The sequence below is a fragment of the Lonchura striata genome, chromosome 5, assembly GCF_046129695.1.
Source record: "Lonchura striata isolate bLonStr1 chromosome 5, bLonStr1.mat, whole genome shotgun sequence".
In the NCBI taxonomy this organism is placed as follows: Eukaryota; Metazoa; Chordata; class Aves; order Passeriformes; family Estrildidae; genus Lonchura; species Lonchura striata.
Window position 1 is genome coordinate 16,106,568 of NC_134607.1, and position 25,596 is coordinate 16,132,163.

Here is a 25,596-nt window from a genome sequence, read left to right on the forward strand (position 1 = left end):
TATGGAGAGAATGAAGGTGCAGGTGCTTGGACCATGGTGGTGCTTGTCTCACCTGGCAGCTGACAGACCCTGAGGAATTAAGGGCCTCTTGTCCCAGGTGCTCAAAACAATATTTTTTAAGTACAGCAATAGATGCCATAAAATTGTGCAGTCTTTGTGGTGAGAAATGAAAAGAAATAGGCACTTGTTGACCTTTTTTTTTTTTTTTTTTGGCAACAGTTTTTGTATCTCATAGGATCCTGGGGAGGGAAAGGGGGAGAAAACCTTCATACCTTCATCTTATCTCAGTTGCTGAACTTCCTTCCTTAGGGAGAAAATAGAAAAATTATTTGGTTAGTGAATGGTAGTTTTATATTTTTATCTGTTTTTCACAAGTGTCACTCTATTGAAAAGTAAATGTAGGCTTTTTTCTTTCCCCTCTATTTTTTTTTTTTCCTTTCTTCTTTTTCCCTGAACTATGCAGGCAAAGCCTGAACTCCCTTCCCTGCTCTCTTCTCTAGACTCTGTGTTTGGAGTGTGAAAGCCTAACTTGCTTTTCAGAAGAGAGGATATTTCTCTGTCCTGTGTACTTGCAAAATCTTTTGTTAGAAAAAAATGGTTGCTTTATATTGTTTAAAAGCTTGCTTTTATTCTGGGTCTTTCCTTGAGTCCTAGGTATTTATATATCTGGAAGGAAAAAAAATTGATTCCTTATCTCAATACTTGTTCTGGCATCCCCTATAATATTTTTTTTTTTTAATTAAATCCACTGTCTATAAATTGTGGAATTATTTTTGTCTAGTAAGTATGAATTCCTATTAACTTTTCAATTTTTGTTTGCATGCTCATAAATGGAAGATTTTTATTTTTAACCCCTCTGAGACCCTTGCATGCTAAATGAAATCTTATAATGGGCAAAAATGTGGAAATGGACAATCACAATTTTTGGTTTTCCATTTTCAAGGAAAAGATACCACACAAAGAAAGAAAAGAACACTAAATGATTCATTGGCATGGAACGATTCCAAAAAATCCATATTTGACTGTCTGAAGCTTACAATGCAAAACTGCAAGGCACACACTGGATTTGTAGAAAAGGATAAAAAAACACAGTAGTTTATTATATAGTATGTGAGACTATATAGTCCTTGAATCATAATGATATTTCAGCTTATGTAAGTAGCTTATGCCAACAAAGGATCCTGCTCTGATATAGAAATTACCTTAAATTAAGTTATTTTAGAAAGCATGTGCTAGCATCTGAGTGGCAAGAAAACATTTCCAAGACTAATGTTAAAATGCTGCTCTAAATTCCTCCCTTCCTCCCTGTCTTGTTTTGTTTTCCTGCTCCTTATCTTCCAGATCAAATGAATATTGATTGATGCCACCAAGAAGCACCCTGAAAAAGGAGCTTAATTTTTTAAAATATGATTGGCAGACCGATAACATAGAATATCTGTACTCTTTTATTTTAATTTTGGAATATAAATATTTCAAAAAAAGTCACAATCATACCATAGTCATGTCCATCCAATTTGCTGTCACCACTGTTTGTCTGCTCTTGAACTACAGAATGCAGGTCCTGCATATCCCATGATTTTTGTCTGTTTGAAATGTATGTATTATGAAAATGATTCCCATTCAGACTTCTTTTGCTTTCTGAAGTAGTAAAAAAACGTATCAATCTTCTCTAATGCTGATGTCCAGTCTGTGATGCAGCTGGAAGTCATTTATGCTCAGAGTTCCCTAGAGCATTTCTTGTTGTTTGCTTGGAAAGACAGTGATTAAATTTTATCATCTTGGTTACTCGATTGATTCCAGAATCTTTGAAATGTGAGCTTCAAACTCCCTCTGCACATCTCTGCCCTACATAAACTCACTCAAAGGATTTTGATCCAAAGGTTTAAAGATTGCTGGATCAAAACTTTCTGTTGCCTTTTATTCTGTAGAAGGATCATATAAAATCATTGGTTGTCAGTTCAACTTTAACTCTTTGGATGAAATGTGAAAATCCTAATAATATGAATTTAAGGAAGATTGTGCAGGGGAATGCATATTGGATGGAAATTACAAAGGAAAAAAAGTATTTTAATGATGAAAAGAGTGGCGATCTAGCATAGCTTCTCGGTAGATATAAGAGAGAAGCTACAACTGGGCTAAATTTGAAATGGTTCTTTAACTTTGTGAATTCAAACATATGATAAGTTTGCCTGACATAGAGTTGACTGGATTTCATGACCTAAAAGGTCCTTTCCAGGTCTGATATATTCATAGCTTTAAAAGCTAAAGGCTAGAAAAAATTTAAACCCTTTTCTGAAACAAATTGGTTTTGACTGAAGCAAAAATGAAGCAAAAATAAAGCAAAATAAATCAGTCCAAGAAAGCTTCTGTCTCTTTTTATCCCCAGCTTTCCTAGGCTCTTTTGTTTGTATTTTTCTCAGTAAATTCGAGGGATAGAGAATACTTTTCATCTTTATTGCATCACCAACTGTATCACTTTTCACTCTTTCCTCCTTATGACTCTTAATGCTGGCATTTCTGTTACTACAAGGAGTCCCCCAAGGCCTGTCACTTTTTGTGGCAAGAGAAAGCATCCTATTTGTACATACCTTTTCAGAAATTTTAAACAAAATATTGGGAGAAATCCTGTTGGTCCTAAAATTTCATCGCCTTGTACCACAAGTCTCCTTCATGTTTTATCCTATTTGCCAAGAAATCTAGAGAATTAATTAGGAGAAAGGCAAAAAAAAAAGAAACCCTAAAGTGAGCAGGAAGAAGAAATGGGTACTAACCATTGATATACGGAAATCTGAGCTCTGATAGGAGCTCAGAGAGAATTTCACATGACTTTGGCTTTTTCTTATAATTATCTTATTAATTATCCACATCTTGAATCTAAGCCACATTCAGTTTTCACATTGCAGGTGACAACTGTTGCAGTTTCCAGGGGCATGAGCTGGATCCAGGGCCTGGCCAATGGAAGCATGCAGAGACAAAGTCACCCTGATTTTAGTGCAATAGAGACTCTGAAGTGACTTACAGATCTGGGACAAGATATATTGGTCACCTTGATAGGAGCTGACACAAAACTGTGTGCTTTCTCTGGCTTCTGAGAAGATGAACTCTTGATGGAAGGTAAGATTTAAGGGGTTGAATAATTTAGCACAGTTGAGGATCAAATTGAAACCATAAATTGCTTTCCAAAAGGTAAAATTTGGTGTTTAATGTATGCCTACTGGTCAAATGAAGCAGAGAATAGAAAAAAATATATAGTAGAGATCTCTGGCATTTGGACTTGCACTATTTTGACACTAAATCAAGCTCCAAGTATAACCTCAGAGCACTGATGATTTGCATGTCTACCCTGAAGAAACTGCAAACATATTCATACCACAACTTGTGAATGCCTCTTGTAACACACATCCTGTTTCATGAATCCATTTTATATTCTTTTGGGATAGGAAAAGTAAATTGCCATTCTTGCACCCAGAATTTGAGGGTCAAGAACACCAAAAGGCTTCCTTTTAAAGAAGGTTCATAACACAGAAATGTCTATGAGCTGCAAGCTGACACAGAAAAGACATCATCATGTCATGGAAGCATTTCCTCTGTTAACCTGATCCAACTTTCTGCAGTTCTTTCCTGCTCCCTTTGCTTTGCCTCATAATTCCTTTTGTTGGAAGGCTTGTTGGCTCTGTTTGGTCTTGCACCTGCTCAATCCAAGCTGAATAAAGTGTTTATTGATGTGGTAGATCCAAATGTTCCTAGCAGAACTTACCAGGGAGTCGATGCACTGTTTTACAGCTCCGTGGTTGCTGTTGGAGGTACTTGGGAAGATTGTTGTAGTGAGAATTTGTTTCACTCTCTTCAGGTCAGTCTCTAGTGGATGTGAGCTGCTCCAGGTAGAGGGAGGCTAGGATTGAGGCTGAAAGCAAAGCTGCCCAGAGCTGCATGGAGCTGCAGTGTTTCATTAATATGTGCCAGTTTCCATGCACCTTTTTTCAGACAGCTCTGTGTGGTGAGGGGTGGAGAGAAAGGCAGGAAAGGTTTGTTTGGGGTATTGGACTTCTGAAAGGTCTGTTTCTTTTAGTGCTAATTGAATTTTTTGCATCAATGTTCATTGCTGAGGGTGCTTGAGAGTGTCCTAGGCTTCTGCTTGTGCAGATGAACCTGAGGAAAATTTGAAGGTTAATGTAGGAGGCTTATGACCACAAAAGGGACAGTAACTAATCACTAGGGTTTGATTTTGCTAAGTATTCTGGTGTAACCCAAATAAGAAACTGCTGAGATGGTTTTAGAAATCTTCGTTAAGTAAGCTTTACTCCTAAAGGAGTGGTGGTCACATGGGTTCACAAAGTGCTGATGGGGCAACCCAGCAGCAAGTTTTAATCAGAGAAACTGGTAAGGCTGCTGCCAAGATGCAGGATTAGTAAATGCACTGCTGAATGTGGTGTGTGGAGGAGAGCCAGCACAGATGTCTCCATACCAGGACCGGTGAATTTTGCAGTGGTTGCTGTGACAGAGGCATGAGGCCTGTGAACTGGGGTGGTCTGGCCAAGGAGAGCCCCTGAGGGCTTCTAGAAAGCTTTGATGGGGTAAGAGAAACAGCTTCTGGTACAGAAACCAGGGGTGGAAGGCATGGTGTCCTCATGGCTAAACAACTGTTTAAGTGTATCCAGCAATAGGGTGGTGCTCAGGGGTTACCAAGGTGTTTACTGGTGAGCACCACTGGGGACTGTGATGGGAACAGTTGCATTGGAAGCAAAATGAAAGGGGATAAAGCTTGTTTTGCACAATTAGAGTGGGCATGGTCTGCAGAAATTTTCAGAAGGATCTCATGATGCTGAATGACTCTGAGGCAGATTGCAGTCGAAATGTGAGATTGGTGAAGGGAAAATAATGCATGTGCAGGATTAAAAAGCTATGAAGTTTGGATTTATCAATTAACTCTCAGGAAAGATATTTTTGGATAATTAAAGAGAACAGTGCAGAAATTATGATGACACCACCACTCTGGTGCAGCCAAATGTTGAGTATTTTTTCTAGTTCTGGCAATTATACCTCAAAAAACCTCATAATTGTGCTACAGAATATTGATAAAGATAGAACAGATTCAGGATTAGCAGTCTAAGTAGTCCAGGGTGCTTCCACTTGAGGTTATAGTGTTTTAAGGGGTATATCAATAGATTCATAAAATCACAGAAGGTGTAGAGAAGAAAGTGATTACTTGCTGCTACTTACAATATGATACAGCAATTGAATTATCAGGCAGGATTTTAAAAACAGACAAAAGGAAGTACTTTACATTGCCCATAATTAAATTGTGGAGCTTATTACATAGCCTGCTGTGCAGACCAAGACTATAAATGGATTCAGGGAAGGACCAACACATTCCTAGAGTAAAAAGCCATTACAGACTATTAAGTGCAAAGGTCTGGAAGAAGCCTTCAGCTCAGGAAGTCCTTAAAATGCTGATTACTGGAAACTGTGACTGGAGTATATCAGGGGAAGGATCACCCAATTTGTGCCAGTGCTTCTCTAAACACCTGCTACTGGCTACTGTCAGGAATGGGTTGGTGCACCAGACAGATTATTTAATTTGGCTGAAGCTGGCTCCTTTCATAGCAAATGCAAAAAATCTGGGAATCAATGTTGCAGTGAAATAATCACTGCCCAGTGGTCAGCTGAAAATGAGAAAAATGCATGCACAGAAGGCAAGCTGGAAACAATGGGTTTCAGGATACCGGTGTAGTCAGCAGAGATGCTTGGGGAAAACTTAAATAATGCCAGAGATTAGCCATTTTCTTCATAACATTCATAAACACCAAATTGCAGGAGTGAAAACTGCCTCCAAATAAACTCAGGCACATATAATTTGTTCATACAGCATACAGGTGCTGTCTGGCCTTGTACAGGGCTTTTAGAGCTCTAGTTGGCAAAGCTGAGGGCTGGCAGGTGTACAGTTTACCCACACTGAATATGCAAAGAAATTCAGGGCTATTGTAACTTAAGCATCACTATACAAATTATTGTCCCTTTCTCTGTAAATATCTAGGTTAACTTTGAGAAAAGACTCCTGAAAACATCTTTCCTGCAGATGTCCTAGACATAGGATCTGTGGAAGCCAGTCTCTCTGCATTTTTATATTCTTTCAACCGTGCAGCTGAGAGACTACCCCAATAGTAATGCTCATATACAAAGGAGGATGATAATCCCAGCCTTGGAAAGGCAGCAACTGCAACACCAGTGACAACTATTGGCAGTCAAAGCTGTTGACCGCATGCAACAGTAACCTACTCTTTCTATTCCAAATAGATGTTTTTCTTAGCACTTAAATAAGTTGCAAGCTATTGACTAATTGTTGTACTCTTTGAAGGTTCAGATAAAATTGTTCAGTCTAAAGAACTCATTGGAGGATATTTATATGCCTGCAGTGGAGGAAAAGGCTCAATAAAGCCAAAGGCTGGGATATAAACTCAAATCTCCCCTGATCAAATATGTATCCTTTGATCTAGTAACTAGGTTGAGTCTCGCCTGACTTTCCAGCAAAATGCAAATGTAATGCTTTTAAAAAATAAAGTCAGAGTACTTGAATGTCTTGACTGTCTGATTGTTTTTGGTTTTCAAGACAGCTGACTGCTCCGTTAAAGAATTTCTTTAGTGGTATATATGGAATTAGTATCAGATATTTTTGTTAGTTGTGTATTCAGTGACATAGGCATTTATGTGTATCCATGCCTGTTCTCATTGGTGGTGTGTTAGCTAAGTCAATAATAACATCTACTGCAAATAACTGATTACTGGATGTGAAAAAGTAGTTGTCAAAATATAACTCATTATTTCTGATGAAATATTTCCTAGCTGTTGGTTACTACATAAACAACTAGGCTGATTGTGCCCATTTTAGCAAAGTTGTGCTCTTCACCGTCTGAAGAATGGAATATATGATGAGGTCACAGATTTTTCTGTCTGTCTCTTATCAGGGAACAGTGATTATTTCTATGGGAAAGGCTAACTGTCAAGCCTGTGTTTTCATTCATGCACTCAGCACAGTGGAGATGAAATTTCTGGGAAAGATAACTAAAAACCAATCGTGTTACCTTGCCATTGGAAGAGTGCCAGGTGGTGTAATTTGTCAGAGTAATATGAGATATGATCACCTGGATACTCAGCATCTGCTCTGTTATCAGATTTGTGCTACCTTACCTTTCCCCCTTTTTCCCATCTCTTGTCTGTCTACATTTATTCAAAGGCCGTGTGTTTGCTCTTTAGCTTGGCCTCCTTTTTTAATGGGAAAGGCTTCTGCAGTGCATACGGTGTGTTTTTACACTTTGTCTCTCTTTGCTCTGAGAGAAAATTCTGATAAGAAACTGTGCAAAAGTAGACATTTTTTAGCTTGTTCATGGGCCTAAGGGTCACTTCTAGGTGGCTCATGAAAATTTGCAATCCCTGAGATAATTTTAAGTTAAAAATATTAAAACAGACCAGGGGAAAAAAAGGCGTTATTGTCATGCCTGTGTTTTGTGTATGTATACTTTTCCAGACAAACCATAAATCCAGCTTGGCATGCAGAGGAAGGGCAGGCTGTTGGCACAAAACTGTGCCAGGTCTCCCCTAAAAAAGGCTCATCAGCCTTGGCTTGCTCCTAAAGAAATGTGGGCCAAGTCTCAGGTTCTCCTGTGGGAGGCTTGCGCATCTCTAATTCTGACTTGCAATAGTATCCGAGGCTTGCTGCTGAGATGTCTGCAACCACTCATTACACATATTTACCTTCCTCTATTGTGAGGACAGGCCTCAGTAGGTTTGCTTTACCCCTGTCAGTGATGCAGAAAAGAAAAAGTGATACTGCCCTGTTGTCTCCCAAATAAATGAACGTGTTGTGAATGACAAATAGACACAAGAATGAATAACTACATTGATACCAAAAACAGCATTAAAAGAAACTGCCAAATATTAGGAAATTTTCTTGAAAAATATATTTTAGAAACATTTCTTTGGTTTCTTGTAACTTATTTCTCTAAGGCTTTAATCCAGTTATTGAGATGTGTAGCTTATGTTGTGCTTATATATTTGGCATAAAATCTTTCTTGCTAAATTGTTCCCTCCTGATACATTGCCAGATGGTAAAAGTATTTTGCTTGGGCTTCTTCCCCTTTTTTATCAAATGCAAAATATTGGGGAAAAAAACCCTTAATGTCAAAGTCTTACCTACATTAAGTAGAAAGGGGGTATTGGATGGTCAGAGGCTGATGTTAATGTTCTGAGTTGCTCATGCCACCCACAAAAGAGGGGGGTTACGAGATTCTGCTTCAGTTCCCTCTATTTTTCCAGACATGCACTGTAAGCAGCGAGGCTTCCAAGCTCCTTTACTGCAGATATATATTGCACTGTATATTTTCAGGACAATGAAAAGATTTATTTTGCATATGGCTGACCTGGATTGTCTCCACTGGCTCAATTGACCTTTATTGCCTTGGGACAGTGGTAAGATTAGGAGATGCTATAAATAGCTGCAGCACTGTGGGAGCAGTATCACAAAAATGCACTTTACACAAACAGCCTGTCATTTTAATTTGTGGTGGATGTGTGTATTTGGCTTACAAAGGGAGAGATCTCGCTGAGATTATTTCTGTCCTCTTCTGAATCACTGCAGCTGAAGCTGTGAGATTCTTTTGGCCACTACTGTCAGGTTCTAATACCTACATTGCAATAGTGTTGGGAAGCTGTAGGAAACAGACTGCCCAGGTGCAGCTGAGCCTTTGGAGGATGGACATCCCGGGGGGGATAGCCCCTCAGACCTCTAGAGCCAGCTTCAGCAGTGTTCCTGGCCACCACCTGTGACTTCTGAGGAAGGTCACATCTATGCCTCAAGAGCTGTAAAAATTACTTTGGACCAGAAAGATAGAACTGAAATAGAAATATTTGTGGAAAGAAGCTGTAATCCCTTGAGGGATTGTGATATGATCAAGGAAGGTAGCAATTTATTAATTCCCTTCCTAGTGGTGTCCCTATGTCTTGTTTTATGTAGTTGGATGTTGAATGCACGACTTTTTCCAGCCTAAAAGCTAAGTAAAAACAACAAGGGTTTGATTCTTTGTATAAACTCATATTTTGTCTCCTATGAATGGTATTTGGAATTATGCATAAATTGACTCGACAGATCTAGTTGGTGTGTAAGGAATAGGTGAAATGCATGAAGACTACACTGACATTAGCAAACATAACCACAGATAGTCCACTGGATTTGACATTTCAGCTCAGTGCCAGCTGAGTAACTGATCTCCATTAAACAGTAATTTCCAGTGATCAGGTTGCTTTATTCTTTTCCTAAACTGCTTTAGCAGGAGATGGCATTCAAGCACCATTTCACTGAAGCTGAAATGAAATGCATTGATGCCTCCTCTGATTTCTGGAGAAGGCTGGGTAGGATGTTGGGTAATTATGTTGGAGAGATGTATTTGTTATATATATGTACACTTCATGTATATACACTCCATTTATTTGTCTTTTTCTTTTCAATTTGCAGGAAAGCAATCTCCAGGTCAGGCCTCCAGCACTTGGCTCCTGTGCATTCCCTCAACATTCCAGTCACCAATGGACCTGTGAAGGAACCAAGAGCAGCCTTAGAGTGGACTGTAGGTGTTCAGTTTTTTTGGCAGTCAATTTGAGCAGTATCTCTAGTTGTTGCTGTCCTCATCCTTAAATCAAAATAAGACTTTGTGTTGCTATCAGAATTGCTGCTAGTCATTAGGAGCATGCCTCTATTATGAGCTGAAGCACAAGGCAGAGACTTGAAAACTTGTGGGGACTTGAGCAAGAAAGGACAGATTTTCCAGCTTGGAAGATGGTTACATTTTCCCACTTCCATCTTGACAAATTCTGCCATCAAAGGTTGATCTAATTTTAGAACAGCAGGGTTTTGTGCCTCTGTTTGATGCGCCAAAATTTAAGGCTAAAGGCACATGTCAAGTTGTCTGCATCTGTAGAGTAGGTAATTGAAATATTTGGTCACAGCTCTTTGTAGGTATGACTAGATTTCTTCTGAGCCCAAGCTTGTGTGTAGACATGGAGACCATGTTTCCACCCCTCATCTTGCTCTTTTATGTTTCTGGGCTGAACTGCTCTAGGGCTGGCCAAAAGTTAAAGCAGATTGTTGAAGGCATTGTCCAAATGTATTTTAAACACTGGCAGGCATGGGGCATCAACCACCTCTCTAGGAAGACGGTTCCAATGTTTGGCCACTCTCTCTGTTTTTACTAATGGCAAGTGTGCACCTCCCCTGAGCCATCCCCACACACCTTCCATGTGGTTATGAATTGGTAAGAACTAAAAAGATGGGCATAAGCCAACAGGTCACACAAATGTCTCAATTAAAGCAAAGCATGCAGCAGATTTTACCCTTGGCTATTGGTAAAGAGGTTGATACATTGCAGTATCAAGGCACCAGCCACCCAAGCAATCTTTTAGTTGAAGGTAACTTCTGTTTTGATGAATATGGCTTATGTTTATCTTTGTTCTCTGTACCAAAACAGAATTGATTTTTAGATGACCTGATCTTCTTGAACTCCAGGTGTTGCACTCAAAGTTTAAAGGGATGAATTTTTGCAGGCTGTGTTGCAGGAAGCTGGATTAGATTCACTATGAGGCTCTGCAGTTTGAAAGCTTGCACAGAATCCTCTTGGAAGTGCTTTGGAGAATACCTTGTTCTTTCATTCCAGCAACCCAGGTTGCTTTTTACTACCTTGCTGATTCAGCAAGGTAGTAAAAATGCCTGTCTTGAATCATCACTGCTGTTCAGTAGAAATCTGAAGCATCAGTCACATAAGCAAAGGGTTAAGCACATCAGCTAAATTAAGTACCTTTGAAAACTGTACTTAGAAAAAACAACAGCAGCAATCCCTGCAAAAAAAACCCCAAACAAAACCAAAAAACCAAGTCCAACAAGCACAGCTTGCCCTTACTCAGCCAATTATCTGCTACTCCTTTAGCAGGGTGATCCATGATCCCATGATGATTACTCCTTTTACCTCATGTGATCCTTATGCTTAAATACAGCAGGATTTGCTGTAAATTGGTAAAAATTGATTAAATATTTTGGGGTTTAATTGTATGTGTGTGGGGTTTTTTTGTTTGTTTGTTTTTGTTCTTTTTTTTAGTTCATTTCCATGGTTATTGTTTAAATTTTTGGTCAGTTCAATTTCCTAGCTGTTTGCAGCCTCTCTGACTGGTGTTGCTACTTTACTTCACACTTTGATTGGAGAAAGGAGGGAACTCTGTGTCATGTGGGGAGAGGGACATGATAATGAGCAGAAGACAACTGTGGTTGGGAGGAGACTGAACTGACCAGCTGTAGTAGCTGGTAAAAGGGAGAAAGTTTTCTTAGATCTGAGGTATGATAGAAGTAAGGTTTGGAGATGTGGGGATGTTGAAGTGAATTTCAACAAAGGAAAAAGCTCTAAGTTTTAAATTAAGTCCAGAGGTATATTTGGTAGAGTAAAAAGATATTTCAATTGATGTGTTGGAGCCAGATAAGAAGTTTTTGTATTTAATCACTGGAAGGCAGCATTGATCAGTGTGTTGCATCCTCATGTACATCATCCTTCTCTTCAGTATTTCTGAGGATGATTCTCCAAGGACACATGATGGGAGACTTTCCAAAGTCTAAGTGACATGAGCATAAATTGTCTCTTGACTTAAAAGGAAGAAAATATTTTCTACCACAGTCTTCCCAGTAATAATTGGAAAGAATTCCCTGGCCATTGCTTCAATTTTTGAGAATTCCTTGCAGGTGATTTGCCATTATCAGATGGACCTGTGAACAGGGCACTGAGAGAGTGGGATTCCATTCTCTGCTCTGTTACTTACCTCGTGAGTGAGCTCAGAGGAGTTGTTTTTCCTCTCAGTACATCAGCCTCTCTAGCTGTAAAACAGAGGTGATGATTCTCATATCCCCTAAGACTCTTTACACAACCCCCCCAGCATTCTTTACTATTGTTGTAGCTACTGCCTCTCTTCCCTGAGCTTTCTTTTCCCTAACATACTTTAAAATGTCCAGTTTCATCACATTTGTTACACTTAATTCAAGTTAACTTGTAGCTTTGCTGTATAATTTAAGGTTCTCTTTTCACACCAGGGCCATACAGAATACAGTGTATGGAGTAGGTGTTATAATAACCAGAGTGGAGTGCTGGGGATGCCTTACCAAAAAGGAATTTACCTAAATGGCTGCCCCTGTGATATGTTTATGCCTATACCTTTCTCCCACACACCTTCATTTCAGACATCACTCCCAAGTGTTAAATAATAAAGTAGGTAATTCTAGCCCAGGTTCTCAAATGAATACACACTGAGCCACCCAATACACTGCCTGTGTACCTTTGAGGATCCAGGTCTTTGTGTATTTTTCTATTGCCACTTTCTACTAAGGATTATAACCATAAGCTTGTACACAAAGTCCTCCTGTAATTTTCTTTTAACCACTGCCTTCTAGCTCTTGCATTTTGTGGTGCCTACAAAACCATTGACAGCCACTAGAATAGTAGAATGTTGAACATCCCTAAATCCTTTTTTTTTTTTTAAATAGTGCATTTTTTCTGTTGATGCCCATTTCTTTCCTTCTCCCATAACAAGGAGGCTCAAAATCTTTCCCCCACTTTATTAAGAGGCATTTGAAGGTATTCAGTTTCCATTCTTGGTGGTCAGTGAAAAAACTTATCTGATATAGGCCTTGTGCTCAGAGAATGTAAAATTGGAGTCCTTTGGGTGCAAGCTGAATGTTTTTTAGAGGAGAAATATTACAATTTATACCATAAATATGTGTATAAAAGACAAAGCCAGAAATGTTTTAGGTCTTAACAAGAACAGAAAACTGCGTGTCAGAGTAGAAGTTGAAAAATGGCATTTGGGTATATATGGAAGCAGGCTTGGGTCAGGAGGATTGTACAAGGCACTACCTGATTCCACATGGATGGATAAAGGAAAGCCAGACCTCATCTAGAGTAGAATCTTACAGGAACAGGAAAGGTATCAGGAATGGTTTCTGTAGGCAAATTAACAGTGATAGGAACAGCAGGAAAAGTGGTGGCCTGCCACTGAATAGGGCAGAGACCATGGTGACAAAGGACATGGAAAATCAGAATTCCTCGGTCCCCCCCTTTTTTTTTTTAACCTCAATCTTTGGTGGTAAAAGCTGCCTTCAGCAATCCCAGGTCACTTATACCAGGGTCTGAAAGAAAGAAAACTTAGTCTTGTAGAGGATGATCAGGTTAGGGAATACTTAGATTGAACATGCAGAAGTCCATGGGAGCTGATGGGTTGCACATAAGGTGCTGAGGGAGCTGCTGAAATCACTGCTAGGACAGTCTGTTGTCTTTGAATGGTCATTATAGTCAGAGGATGTTCCTGAGGATTGCAACAAAACAAATGTTCATTTTGCCTTCAAGAAGGATAAAGAGGATCCAGGGAACTCCAGGCTAATCAGTCTTACCCTGATTTCTGTGAAGGTTATGGAGCAAATCCTTCTGGAAGTAATTTCCAAAAATATTAAGAATAAGAAGTGTCTGAGAGTATTCAGCATTGATTTATGGAGGGGAGATCTTGCCTGACCAGCCTAACAGATTAAATAACTGGTTTGGTAGATTAAGGCAGAACAATGGACATTGTGTTGACTTTTGCAAGGCTTTTGACACCATCTTCCATCACATACTTGTAGATAAACTGAGTGGGGTATGAGCTAGACAAATAGACATGAAGTGCCCTGTATCAGTGAGGTATTTAAAATTAGTGAATGTGACTTTTAAAGGAGTCTGTCGCATTATATTCTGTGCCCTTTTGGTACTAGTCAGTAGTTCTGTCTGCTTACTTTCATGGGCACTAAATATTTGGAAGTGCCTAATGATGTACTGAAGCTTGGATAATTAGTGTATGTGTTAATACAGTAGTACATGTTTTGCATATGATGAAACATTTCCCTCATTCTAGATAAATTTATTTCTTTCCCCCATTAATGGTTTGGCTTCTGCATCATAACTTCCTAAAAGCTATACTAACTTTTACACTGGGGGATGGACTTCTCTTCCCTTAGAGGGTCTTCAAGGCTAAGTTTTGTAATTGGGAATTAAGCATTCAGTTGAAAAGAAATATTTATATTTACATGTTCTTCTGACAAAACGAGAATCCTGGGGTTCCATTAGTCACATAAAAAGATGAAGATGTGATAGGAATTCTAGTTCAAATTATGTAGTGATGAGTGCAAACCCCATGCATATTTAAAAATTGCTGAATTTTTGTGTGCAGTTGACACTTGAAGTGCTGTGCTCTGGATCAGTAGTTCTACTTTGCTACTTCTTTTTCATGAAGGTTTGAGATCTGATATTCTTTCCAGAGAGATCTAAAGAGAAAAGAGGTCTGTCATATTCAGAATAGTGTCCATATCTTTGGCTTTTCCAGTGGTGTAGAGGATGCAGTGATTTTGCAGAAGGTGCCCATCTAGAAAATATGTATTTTTTTCATGTTGCTGAAATGCAGCTGTTATCAGCTGAAGTAGTGGTTCATGAGGACATAAGGAATCATCATCTCAGTTGATGGTATCTGAACATTGCTGCTCCATGAAGACAAATGTTGTTATTCTGCTTCTATATTCAGGTGATCTCTCAGCTGAGGCTTAGGAGGATCTCAAAAGGCAATTGATGCAGAGATGTTGGAAAGCTTTGTGGGGGAAAGAAGAAATGTATCCCTATGCTGTTTTATTTTGCTATGTCCACACATTACATTTGCAATAATTAAAGAATAGCTGACCTCTACATGAAACATATTCCCAAATTAAAATGTGCTAATATGGAATTAAATTTGAGTATATATATCCACAGGAAAATATTTGAGGCCCTACTTCTGTTTGCAACATGAGTATTGTAAACTTTGAAATTTCAGAGTTAAAGGTGAAGCATAATCCAAACATGATAAAAAGATATTTGGGAAAGAGACATCCAAACATATTTGTTTGTGCTCAATAGTCATCTCATAAAGAAAAGGGCCAAAATTAATAATTTTTGCTTTCAAATACATTTAATTAAGTTTAGGTTGATGACCACTGATTTTACACTAATCATAAGTATCACCCAAATGTGTATTTGCAAGAATATTCTTCTATGTTGCTGGAGGGTTAACAAAGGGAAAATTTTCTTAATGATTTTAAGATCTTTCTTAAATTTTAAAGATATTTCTTGATTTTAAAGATCTTTCTTAAATAATTTTTTGTGGAATGTCAGTCACAGCGGGAGTGGATGAGAATTCCATTCCTCCTGTTACAATTGGAGTTACAACTCTTTTGAACTAGAAGTTTGGGCTGACTGCTTTATTTGTTTGGCTGAATAAGTTCAGCTGCTTGACATGGCAAATTAAAACAGCCAGGTTTATCTCCACTGCTTTTGAAGCCATGCTGACTGCAGTCTGAGGAACAGTGAGGTTATGGAGATAGTGGTGGGCGTTAGGAAAATGGTAGCTCTTGCTCTGTCATTTACTATGCTGGAGCATTTGAAGAAATCTAGTTCAATCAGTGAAATGTGAACAGCAAGTCACAAACACTTGCATGTGATTACATGGTTCCCAAACGTCTGGTCCTTGAATTCTTATTTCTCTTCCACTTCAGGGGGGATTGTGTGTGGTATTTGTTTGGTATGCAAGGAATGTTTGCTATACTGAAATTATTTTTGTTTGCTATTAAGGTGATAATGGATCAGGAGCAATCAAATGGGAGGTCTCCATCTGTGAGTTGGAGAGATATTGAGATGGTGTGTCCCCTGTGAGCCAGGCTGCCAGGAAAGCACTGCAGGCTCTGCTTCACTGAGCTCTTTTTTCTTCCTGGGACAGTGAGTTCACACACTTGTGAAGGCCAGGAAGCTGGAGAGGAGAGAGAGTTCACAGTTTTCTTTATTAGGTCACACTCATTGCTGTTTTATCCACAATGATGGGTAGTATCCATGTTCCACATAGCAAGTCAGAGAAAACATGTCAGCCCAAAAGTGTGATTTGCCGGGTGAGCTGAGGTGGCACCAAAAGCATCAGTCCCACTGAAGCAATCTTTAACCCACCACTCTGTGTCAGATCCAGCAGTTATGTGGTCACAGGGTGAATCATTTTGTCTAGCTGATTTGCTAGATAAGATACCTAGTTGTTTTTTTTTTTTTTCCATTAGCTAAACTGATTTTGTGTGTAGCTTTACAGCTACAACAGATTCAACATGAGGAAAATGGCAAGAGCATGAGACTGGCATCTGTGTCTTCAGGGACAAAAAGAGAACAGCTGCTTCTTTAAAAGACATTAAATCCTAAAACCAACAGAAAGACATAATGTACAAAATAAACCAAACTGGCAAACTTCTTATGAAAAAAAAAAAAAAAAAAAGTCTGTGTCAAAATATACAAGTGATGACAGAACCTTTACTGTGGTTTAGCTTTGTGTTAAACAGGCTATCATCTTAGAGATGATAGCAGCTTATTCCAGGGCCCTCTGTCAACTTCTGTCTTGGTACATGGGGATGAGTGCCCTTTTGTCCAGCATGTTTTGGAATATTGTCTGTAAATTTTGGAGTAGAAAATACTGTTTTGTTGAAGTCAAAATTCTTCATAGAAATGTATTGATTTTTGTTAAAATTTTATGTCAGAAGTGAATAAAAAAATTGGCTTACAAAAGGTAAGCACTTCCTTTGACTATATCATCTTGATTTTCAAAAGTGGCAAGAGAATGTCTTATCATATAAATGACAGAGCCTTGTAAAATTTAAAACAGTGACGTTCAAATAATTCCCTTTGATCTTACTGAGACAAATTAACTGAGAAGGAAGATTTTTGAGGGAGGACATTTCATCTTGAGCAGTCTCAGCTCTTTGCTCTGATTCAGGATAAAAGATTTTCCAGAAGTCCATTTGCTAGATTTGAAATTGTGAGTTTTCACACACAGTGCTGTGAAATTTTCCATGGTAGCAGGTGTCTGGAGGTGTGCCACTCATACTAGATCAGCTTATTTATATTTTTATTACCTAGTTGTGTCAGAACTCTATAATAACATGAACTATGAAGGTCATTCTTGTAGACTGCTAACTAATTCTATTTACATGGTGATGTAAAGTTTGACATGTAAATCTCTGATACAATCTGGAACAATAGGGAACAAAATGTCCAAACCAGGTTATGGAAATAGGCCACTTTATCTTTAGAAATCCTGATGGCAAGTTATGTGGACCTGGTCCAAATAAAGAGGTGGTTAATCTATTTTTTAATATAATTTTTATTCCTTGTAAAAAATTCCGTCCCAGAAGCTGTGTGTTTTCTTACTTAGCTTTCAGAATCTTTTATATCCTACAAGATTTACCTTTGGCTTATATGTTGAGTTTGCACTGTTTTGTCAGCAGAGAATCTGCTCACTCTTTGGTGAGCTTGTATCCTGCTTCTGAAGAGAAAATAGCTGCAATGTAAAGACACACATTAGGGACAGTTTACAATCTGAATAATGTACTCTCTAAGAAAGGCTTGAAGAATTTCTTAAGCTAGTGCAAGTTCTTAGAAATTGTTTTGCATTATAAAAGTGTTCAAAATCCTCACATAAACAGTTGTGCTCTGGGAACTGAAACATTTCAGATGAAGTTAAAGACCAGCAGACAGGTAGACCTCTCAGCAAAAAAACAGCCAGTGCTGGTCTTGTCCTCTTGTTCTACTGGAAGTGAGCACCATGGTTGTGGTAGGCACCATGTGCAGTCTTGCCTAGGTCTTGGCTACTGTGGATGCACTCCAGAAGGAAAAGGAGTTTGCTACTTCTGCTTTTCTGCATTACCTAAGAAATCAGCATAGCAAGAGAAGCTATCTCATTTTATCACTTTGAAAGTGACAGTGGTATTTTAAAGAAATTATTTTCTCCAAGATGGCTATTTCAGAGCATCCTGCTGTCGGACGCCATCTGTTTGGTGAGCACCATAATTTTTGATTTCTGCAGTGTGGGAAGCAAATGTCAGACTGTCAAAGTGTTTTCTGTCATGCTCTAATTCTGGCTGAACAGAATCCTTATTTATTCACTTTGTTGAAGTAGTGTACAGTAGACATTTAGGCTTTTTAGTCACATCAGGAATACAGGCAAGTAAAACCCGTAGTCCATTTATAATCAAGTTTCTCTAGAACAAGAATTTGCATAGAATCAAGGTACAGATTTGGTCAAATGAGGCTGTCAAGGCAAAGTTAGATGTTAGCCTATGATGTTAGATGTTTATCAGTCCTAATTGTCAGTGTGCTAGGTAGATTCTTTTTTTGAGAGCATTCTCAGATGAATGTAGTGTTCTGTCAAGTATAAAGTTCAAGTCCAGCCTCTCTTGGTAGTGTAATGGTTTGTTGAGGTATCCACAAACAGAGTGTTGACCCAGCTTTCAAGGAAAGCATTTTTCCCTAGTCTAGTTTATCCAATCATCCTAAAGTTATAGTCAGCATGTTGGTTTTTACTCCTGTGCTGGGGTCTCAAATTTTTTGGTTTCTCCCATTGAAAGTTCATTATTTGTGTTTTTGTTTCATCTCTCTCGATTTTCTGTTTCTTTAAAATTTTGTGTATATCTCATGCTTGTGAAATCTGAATTCCCAGTTTAACTATGCAGCATGTGGGAAGAACATCAGCAAAGTTTAATTGAAGTGTGTTCAGATTGGTGACATATTGTATTGTCAGCATCTTTTAAGCTGAGATGGTCAGCCAGGGTAATGCTGTTATATGCTATGGCTTTGTGTTGACCAAAGCAATACCTGATGGTGTGGTAGTTGGTTTTTGTTTGGCTTTTTTTTAGTTTATTTTAATTTTCTAAAATTGTTGAATATCAGATTTTTCCCCCATATGCTCACATGGCCGAATTTCACAAAAGAGGTGAACAACTATTTCTTTTTCCCAGGAAAATGCTGTGAATGGAGAGCATCTGTGGCTAGAGACAAATGTTTCTGGGGACCTCTGCTACCTGGGGGAGGAGAGCTGCCAAGTCAAATTCTCAGTGAGTTTTTTTTGCATTTCTTTTTCTGAGGTAACAAGCCTGGCTTCAGTCTGATGCAGTGCTCAGTCACTTGAGAGCTTGAATTGTTTGCCTGTGTTCCAAAAGGAGATCGAAAAGGGAAAAAGGCTTCTGGTAAAGACTTTATTGCTTCAGGAAAAAAATGCCCAAACCAGTTTGGATTGACCCAGATTATTTATACAGAGAATGTATGTAATGAACACCTTTAGTAGCATGGTAAGGAAAGAAAGAGTAGAATACTGATACGTTTCAGGAATATGAAAAGATACTAATCTATTTTACATGAAAATACACACAAATATATCACTTGTTGCAGCCTCTGAGAGGAGGGTCTGATCAAATTTCTGCAATTTTAATCACTGCAAGGGTTTGAACTGAATTTTCCAAACTCTTGAATGCACTTACCAGCAATGAGTGCACTCGTATTTGAGTGTTTACCTTCTCCTGTTTGGGAATATTCAAGGTTAGTTTTTTCATATTAAAGCTTTTCTATCGTCTTTGGAAGCATTTAATTGGACTGATCTCAGATCTATGAGTATCTGTTCTTTGACTGTTACACCTCCAGTCTACTTCAGGGGCTCTTTTTGCCTAGGGTTTCAGTTAAATTACAACATCAAAAGAGAAGAAAATACCCAAACCCCTCTTACTTTGGTATTTAGGAAATTTGGGAAGAGAGTGGGGATCCTGTGTTCATGCCTTAGATTTGAAACAATGCTCCAAGGTAGTATCCTAGCCCTTGGACTGAAAAGGTTAAAGGGAATTCCTTTTCTCTGGGATATTTGTGGTTGCCATCTGTGACTCTTCATGATGCTGTCTTTCTGCTTTTACTACCACCCTCCCCAGTGCCCCCACACCTTCTGAGCATTTAATTAAAATCAAAGCATTTTGATTCACTAATAACCCTCTGTTTTCAGGGCAATGTGATCCAAAATGCTAGTGCATTCCATAGCACAATTTAGTACCCATCTCCCAAAACTTCTCAGGCAAATTGGTTACATTATGGTAAACAGCATTAAGGCCAAGCCTGAGAAGCCGATGCGTCCTTCAGAGTACTGAGGCAAAGTCCCAACAAGTGCTGATTGTGTGGTAATACTCAAAGGAAGTGTCACTGTCACTGTGTGATTGCTGGGCACTTACACTGAAACTGAGACACTGACTTCTGGCAAAAGCTGGACACAGGATTTGTTTGGCTAAGTGGACCCTTGGTCTGCCCCAGTGTGGTGGTTCTTGCCTTCTCAGTAGATTTTTGCCTTCCTAAAACTCAGCAAGTTCTTCCTCATGATTTAGTGCATTGAAAGTGATATGGAAATTTGATAATAATAATATTGTGTATGGCTTTCACAGAGATAAAAACCAAACTTGTTTTAAACACAGAGATAAAAAACGTGAATTTACCAAGTCATGAAAGCTTAGCCTGCTATACAATGCCATGCTTCTTCAGGTTAAATATTAGAACACCATATATGTATGAACACGTACAGTTAGGGTGTATCTAGATAATGATGAGAATTAATAAAATTATTATAATTACTCCATAATATGAGCTGAAGTTGTGTTCCCTGATTTTTTTAATGAGCTTATTTAGAATATGCTGAAAATTATAAAGAAATAATTTATTAGATATTTAAATGGACATGAATAAATTGAATGTAAAAAATCTGAAGCAAAGAAATCTCAGCTTACTGTGTATTTATAAATCTTCTGTCCCTCAAGCACAAGTCTGTAAGTTAAACTTCTATGAAAATTAATTCCATCTGGTTAATTAAATTGAGTTTATGGAAATAAAGTAAGTAAATACATTCTCTCTTCTGGATGCATTCTCTTGCCTTTGATATGCCTTGTCCCAAGGGATTCAGTGGAAATTATTTCAAAAGCCCTACTGAAATTAATAAAACTAACCAGCATAATTGAGAATTTTGTCCCTGCTGTAACATTTCATAAGCATTTAACAGTATTCTATGAGAATTTTATCATTCTCTGCTAAAATGACCAAAGTACCCAAGTATTTTTCTGCAAGGCAATGGTCAGGCCCATCAAATTAAATATTTTATGATAAGCATGAAATGACCTCTTGCAAACTGATCTGAGTTCTTTGATTTGCATGTGCAATTTTTCTCCTCTTTGCTCATCATCTTCATAGGATGCTCACTTGTAGAGTGGTGCTCTGCAGTGTTAACGTGATCCCCTACCTAAACTGAGACATTCACTTCTAGGTTTTTTTTTCACAAGAGTTCATGTTTTAACCAGAAAAGCTTCAGATCTTCCTAATTTATTTATTTTTTTTTATTTTGTCCACAAGTGAGAGCGCCAAGATGGGGGGAAGGGGGGGAAGTGTGTTGCATAGGGAGCAAAACATCTCCTGTTTTTCAGCTGACTTTTGTTTCCCCCTGGCCATAGCTCAGCTCCACGCACACATTGTCCCTTTCCTGTTGCAGAAGTCTGCCCTGCGGAGGAAGTGTGCTGCCTGCAAGATCGTGGTCCACAACGCCTGCATGGAGCAGCTAGAGAAGGTGAGACATTGCCATCTTCTGGAGCCTGACATAGCCAACACGCTTCTAATTCTTTTAGTGAGGTTTCAGCCTCACTAGGGAAAACCCTCTGTGTCAAATTAAGTTTTCACAGCTGTTTTAACAATGCACTTGTGAACAAAACTTGGCTTAAAATTACACTTTTTTGTTTTTTTAAAGTATATTTATTTGAACCCTGTGAACCATAAAAAAACCCCAAAACCAAACAAAGAAAAAAAAAAAAACCTACAGAATGCTTTCACAATTTTAATGTTTTTTAAAAAAATTGCCTCTGCTTCTAAATTAAAAATTGAAAATGGAGTATCCTGTCATGTACAAAATTGGCCTTTTACAATTCCCCAACTAAAGCCAGCACAATTCATTGTATGACAATTATATTTATTATGAGCAGTGCAGCATAAGATGCTGTTGTGAGCTTTCCCTGCTGTATTTTCTATACTATACTCTTTTCCCTTCAAAACTTCAGACTTGAATAAGTTTTTGGTCTGTAAAATGGAAAACATCAAACATTTCCTTTATACTACCATTTATTTCTGTGAGTATTTTTTCTGCTTCTCATTTCCTTCAAGGATCCTTCATCACACCCAAGCACCTACAGAATATCTATCACTGACTTCAGTCTTCCCCTCAGAGATTTGTCTTCATTGTGCCTAACTGGAAATGTGCTAGAGAAATCTCCTCCCCACCCTTTTCATTCCTGGTGGGGTATGTGCAAAGAAAGATGTGTGGGAATTTCCCCATTGCTTTCATTAGAGATTAATTTTCACTCCTATGTGTTTAGCAATGTTGATCTTCATAAAGGAAGCTGATGCATAACAAATTTAAGGCAGCAACCCTATAAGGAAAGGGCTTTTTCCTTTCCAAATATTTGGACTCATGTTGACAGCTCCCACAGTGATTGCCATAATACCAAGTTGGAGAGGTACCATTTCCACTCCTGATGCTTTTATCCACAGTGTAATTAACATTAGCACATGCTTTCAGCACAAAACGTTACCAGTGAATTTTTCATTACTTCCTTCATCACCAGCCATGCTGACCTTCCATGGCCCAGTGAGTTGGTGGCATTGCCCGGCAGAGAAAATAAGCACTTAGATAAAATCCTTCTCTGTGCTGTTTTGGAGATCATGAAATCCACCTCTCGGCAGAGGGCTCTTAAAAAGTCCATAAAGTTTAAAACTAGCACATCAGTCTTCTGCTTGACCCTCTCTTCAAAGGTGTTAATTTTAAGGAAAATAAATATAAGTTGGGTCTTTCCAGTCTGCCATGACTGAGCAGTGAAAAAACAAATTGCAATTCCAGGTGAAGAGTAGTGGAAGAAGATGACTATTACAATGCCTTTCATTTCTTTAGGTATTTTGTTTGGTTTTTTTTTTTTTTTTTTTTTGTGTGTGTGTGTGCCTTTAAAAAAAATTATTATTTTTATTTTGCTCCCTAGAGCTATTATTTTGAAAGCAACTATTAAATGAGGGAAGAACTTATTCATTTGGGAAGGGTTGTATTTAAATTTGAAGAAACTTGGTCATTCTACCTTTGTGACAAAAGCATGCTGTTCTTTATTTTCAAATGTTTAATTCTTTGAAGGATAGTCAACTCAAACCTGAATTTGTTTCATCTAGTGTATCCTATCCTTACTTCACATATCCTTTAGACTTTTTGCAGGTCTCTCTTCTTCAGTGTCTTTTTTAGTGTCTTCATCCCTCTATTCTTATTTCTATTTTTCTTTTCTCAAAACTTTTATTCTTTTCTCATAGGTCTGCCTTCTTGTTTCTTAAATACTTTTTTTCTCTTCACCTTCCTCAAAATGTTTTCCATTCATGAGAGCTCCTGTTGTCCTCTTTGGAGTGGCAACACCACTGCATGAGGCAATACAATGGTCCCCAAATGATTTGTGGTTGGGGAGGTGGATGCAAACTTCCTTGTCTAAGGAAAACATAGAAATTTATGAGAATTTGCACGGTTGTTTATGTAAGTGACAACTTCTCTGCAGATTTTGTTTACAAAGACATAAAGATAGGATGTGCCAAAAGGTCTTACAGCGTGAAATTTCCAGCACCTACTGACTTTTGAGACCTAAGCTGAAGTCTGCACTTGTTTGCAAATGATATTCAGGAAAACAGAACAGATAAAGTGATTTCCTTCTAGAAGGAGGAGGTAGTTGAAATACTTGAACTGAGTAGGCAGCAATAGCATTAATGAACATGGGGCTGTGTCGAGGTCTAGCAAGGAGAATTAATATGGCATATTAATCTGACATCCAGGTAAGTAACTTTTTCACCTAGTGAAGTTAATATTGTAATAGATAATAAATACTTTGGAAGTCTAGCCTAGATCAAGATATTGGAATAAATTTTCTTTCAGCTCACTTTAAGTTCTAACAGTTTTATTTCAATGCCAGATTAATTTTCGCTGCAAACCAACTTTCCGAGAAGGAGGCTCCAGATCTCCAAGAGAAGTGAGTAATGCACAAATGACAATTTCCTTTTTTCTTTTCATTTGACATGTGTGCTGGTCCCCCTGGTGTGCAGCTGCAGAAGTGCTTTGAGATTGAGAGAAGTCTTAGAGAACTGGTTCCCAGTGGAATATGTTCTCCTCTCCAGAATAAATGTAAAATGAATTACTTACTCTGACAGAAAACATTTCACCTTTCTGTTGTCTTTTGTCCATTCATTCAGTTATTCTATCTTTTTTCTTTTATTTTTTCTTTTGTTTTGTTTTTGGTAGGATTTATTTTCTTCCTGGCCTTTGAGCTGGTATTTTAATTTTTGTTTTAAAATTATTTTCTTCTCCTTTCGCTTCCTTGCTCTTAATATTTTTTTCCACCTTTAGAAGTATCTTAAAGGTAAAATCAAAGATTTAAAAGCCTGAAAACTGAGGAAGTAATTCTAGCCTTATTTCAATGAAGCTAAAGCAAACACCACCTTGTCCTTATTCCGCGTGAAGTGTTGATGGTTTCTGAGGTTTCCTGCAGTTCCTGCTGCACATTTTGCTCCAGGAATTCCTCAGTTGGCTGAAGGGACTTTTTCCTTGGTGCCTGTTAAGAAATTTCGCGTAATGGTACCACTGAGTGCAAGGTGCCTGTGCTTCCTATAACACATCTGTTTTGTCCTTGTTTGCAGAACTTTGTGCGGCATCACTGGGTGCACCGGCGGAGGCAGGAGGGCAAATGTAAGCAGTGTGGAAAGGTGAGATTTCCTGCACAACACAAGCACGACACAGGGCACTTAGGAGTTCAGGGTAACCAGTAGGTCCTTCTAGTCACTGCATTTTTTTCTATCACTTGGCCTCTTTTAATAGCTAATGACAAGGCTGAGATGTTGAGCTTTACAGTTCTGATTCCCATGTGGGAAGAGAAAGGCAGCTGCATCCACAGGAATGAGCACATCATTTGTCCTGGGAGGTTGTGGTGTGCTGGCTGCTCAAAGAGAGGAGGAGGAAAGCTGTGACTCCTTGAGCCTTAATTGCTAAGCTAGCCCTATACTAATATGATCTTCTTGCAGTGCTGTCCTCTGTGCCAGAATTGTGATGGCCTATTTTTTAGGCTCCTGGAACAGAAAGACTGTTGCTGTCTTTCTGCCCCAGCAACCTCTAAGATCTGTGAGACTGCTTTGTGTCTTCTCTGCTTCATAGATTGTAAAAGTTTATTTCTAAAGAACTATCAAATGGAGGAAGAAGTACTTTAGTTACTGAAGGTCTTCTGAAATATTATGAACCCCTGGAATATATTGGGAAATATTTAAAAATTCGATTAACAGGGATTTAATTTCCTTTCCTTAGCACTATATTATATTTTTACCTCGCTCTTTACAACTAGCAAGAAAGTCCAGGTCTTGTCTCTATGGCACACACAGCACTTCAGTCAGAGGAAAATGAGATTTGTATCTGGATACTCATGCAGATTGTCAGCTATCAGCTGCAATAGGACATGCAATAAAAATGTAATGCCCTTTTATACAAAGTAGAATGGGAATGGTGCAGCAAGGCAGTTTGCACACAACATTTTTAGGGTATGACTTTGCCATCCTTCTCTGCCTTCTTGGCCTGGGTCTCCCCTACAGT

General features: G+C 38.4%; 1 protein-coding gene across 5 annotated transcripts in view; it reads left to right on the forward strand.

Annotated features, from left to right (window-relative positions):
- Positions 1–25,596, forward strand: part of DGKI (diacylglycerol kinase iota) — a 207,125-nt gene that overhangs the window by 64,778 nt on the left and 116,751 nt on the right. For all 5 annotated transcript variants that reach the window (XM_021552019.3, XM_077783351.1, XM_021552020.2 and 2 more), the window contains exons 2-6: positions 9,506–9,614; positions 18,896–18,991; positions 21,445–21,519; positions 23,936–23,992; positions 24,657–24,722. In XM_021552019.3, coding sequence (XP_021407694.3) covers positions 9,506–9,614; positions 18,896–18,991; positions 21,445–21,519; positions 23,936–23,992; positions 24,657–24,722 — 403 coding nt within the window. The remainder of the gene's footprint in view (positions 1–9,505; positions 9,615–18,895; positions 18,992–21,444; positions 21,520–23,935; positions 23,993–24,656; positions 24,723–25,596) is intronic.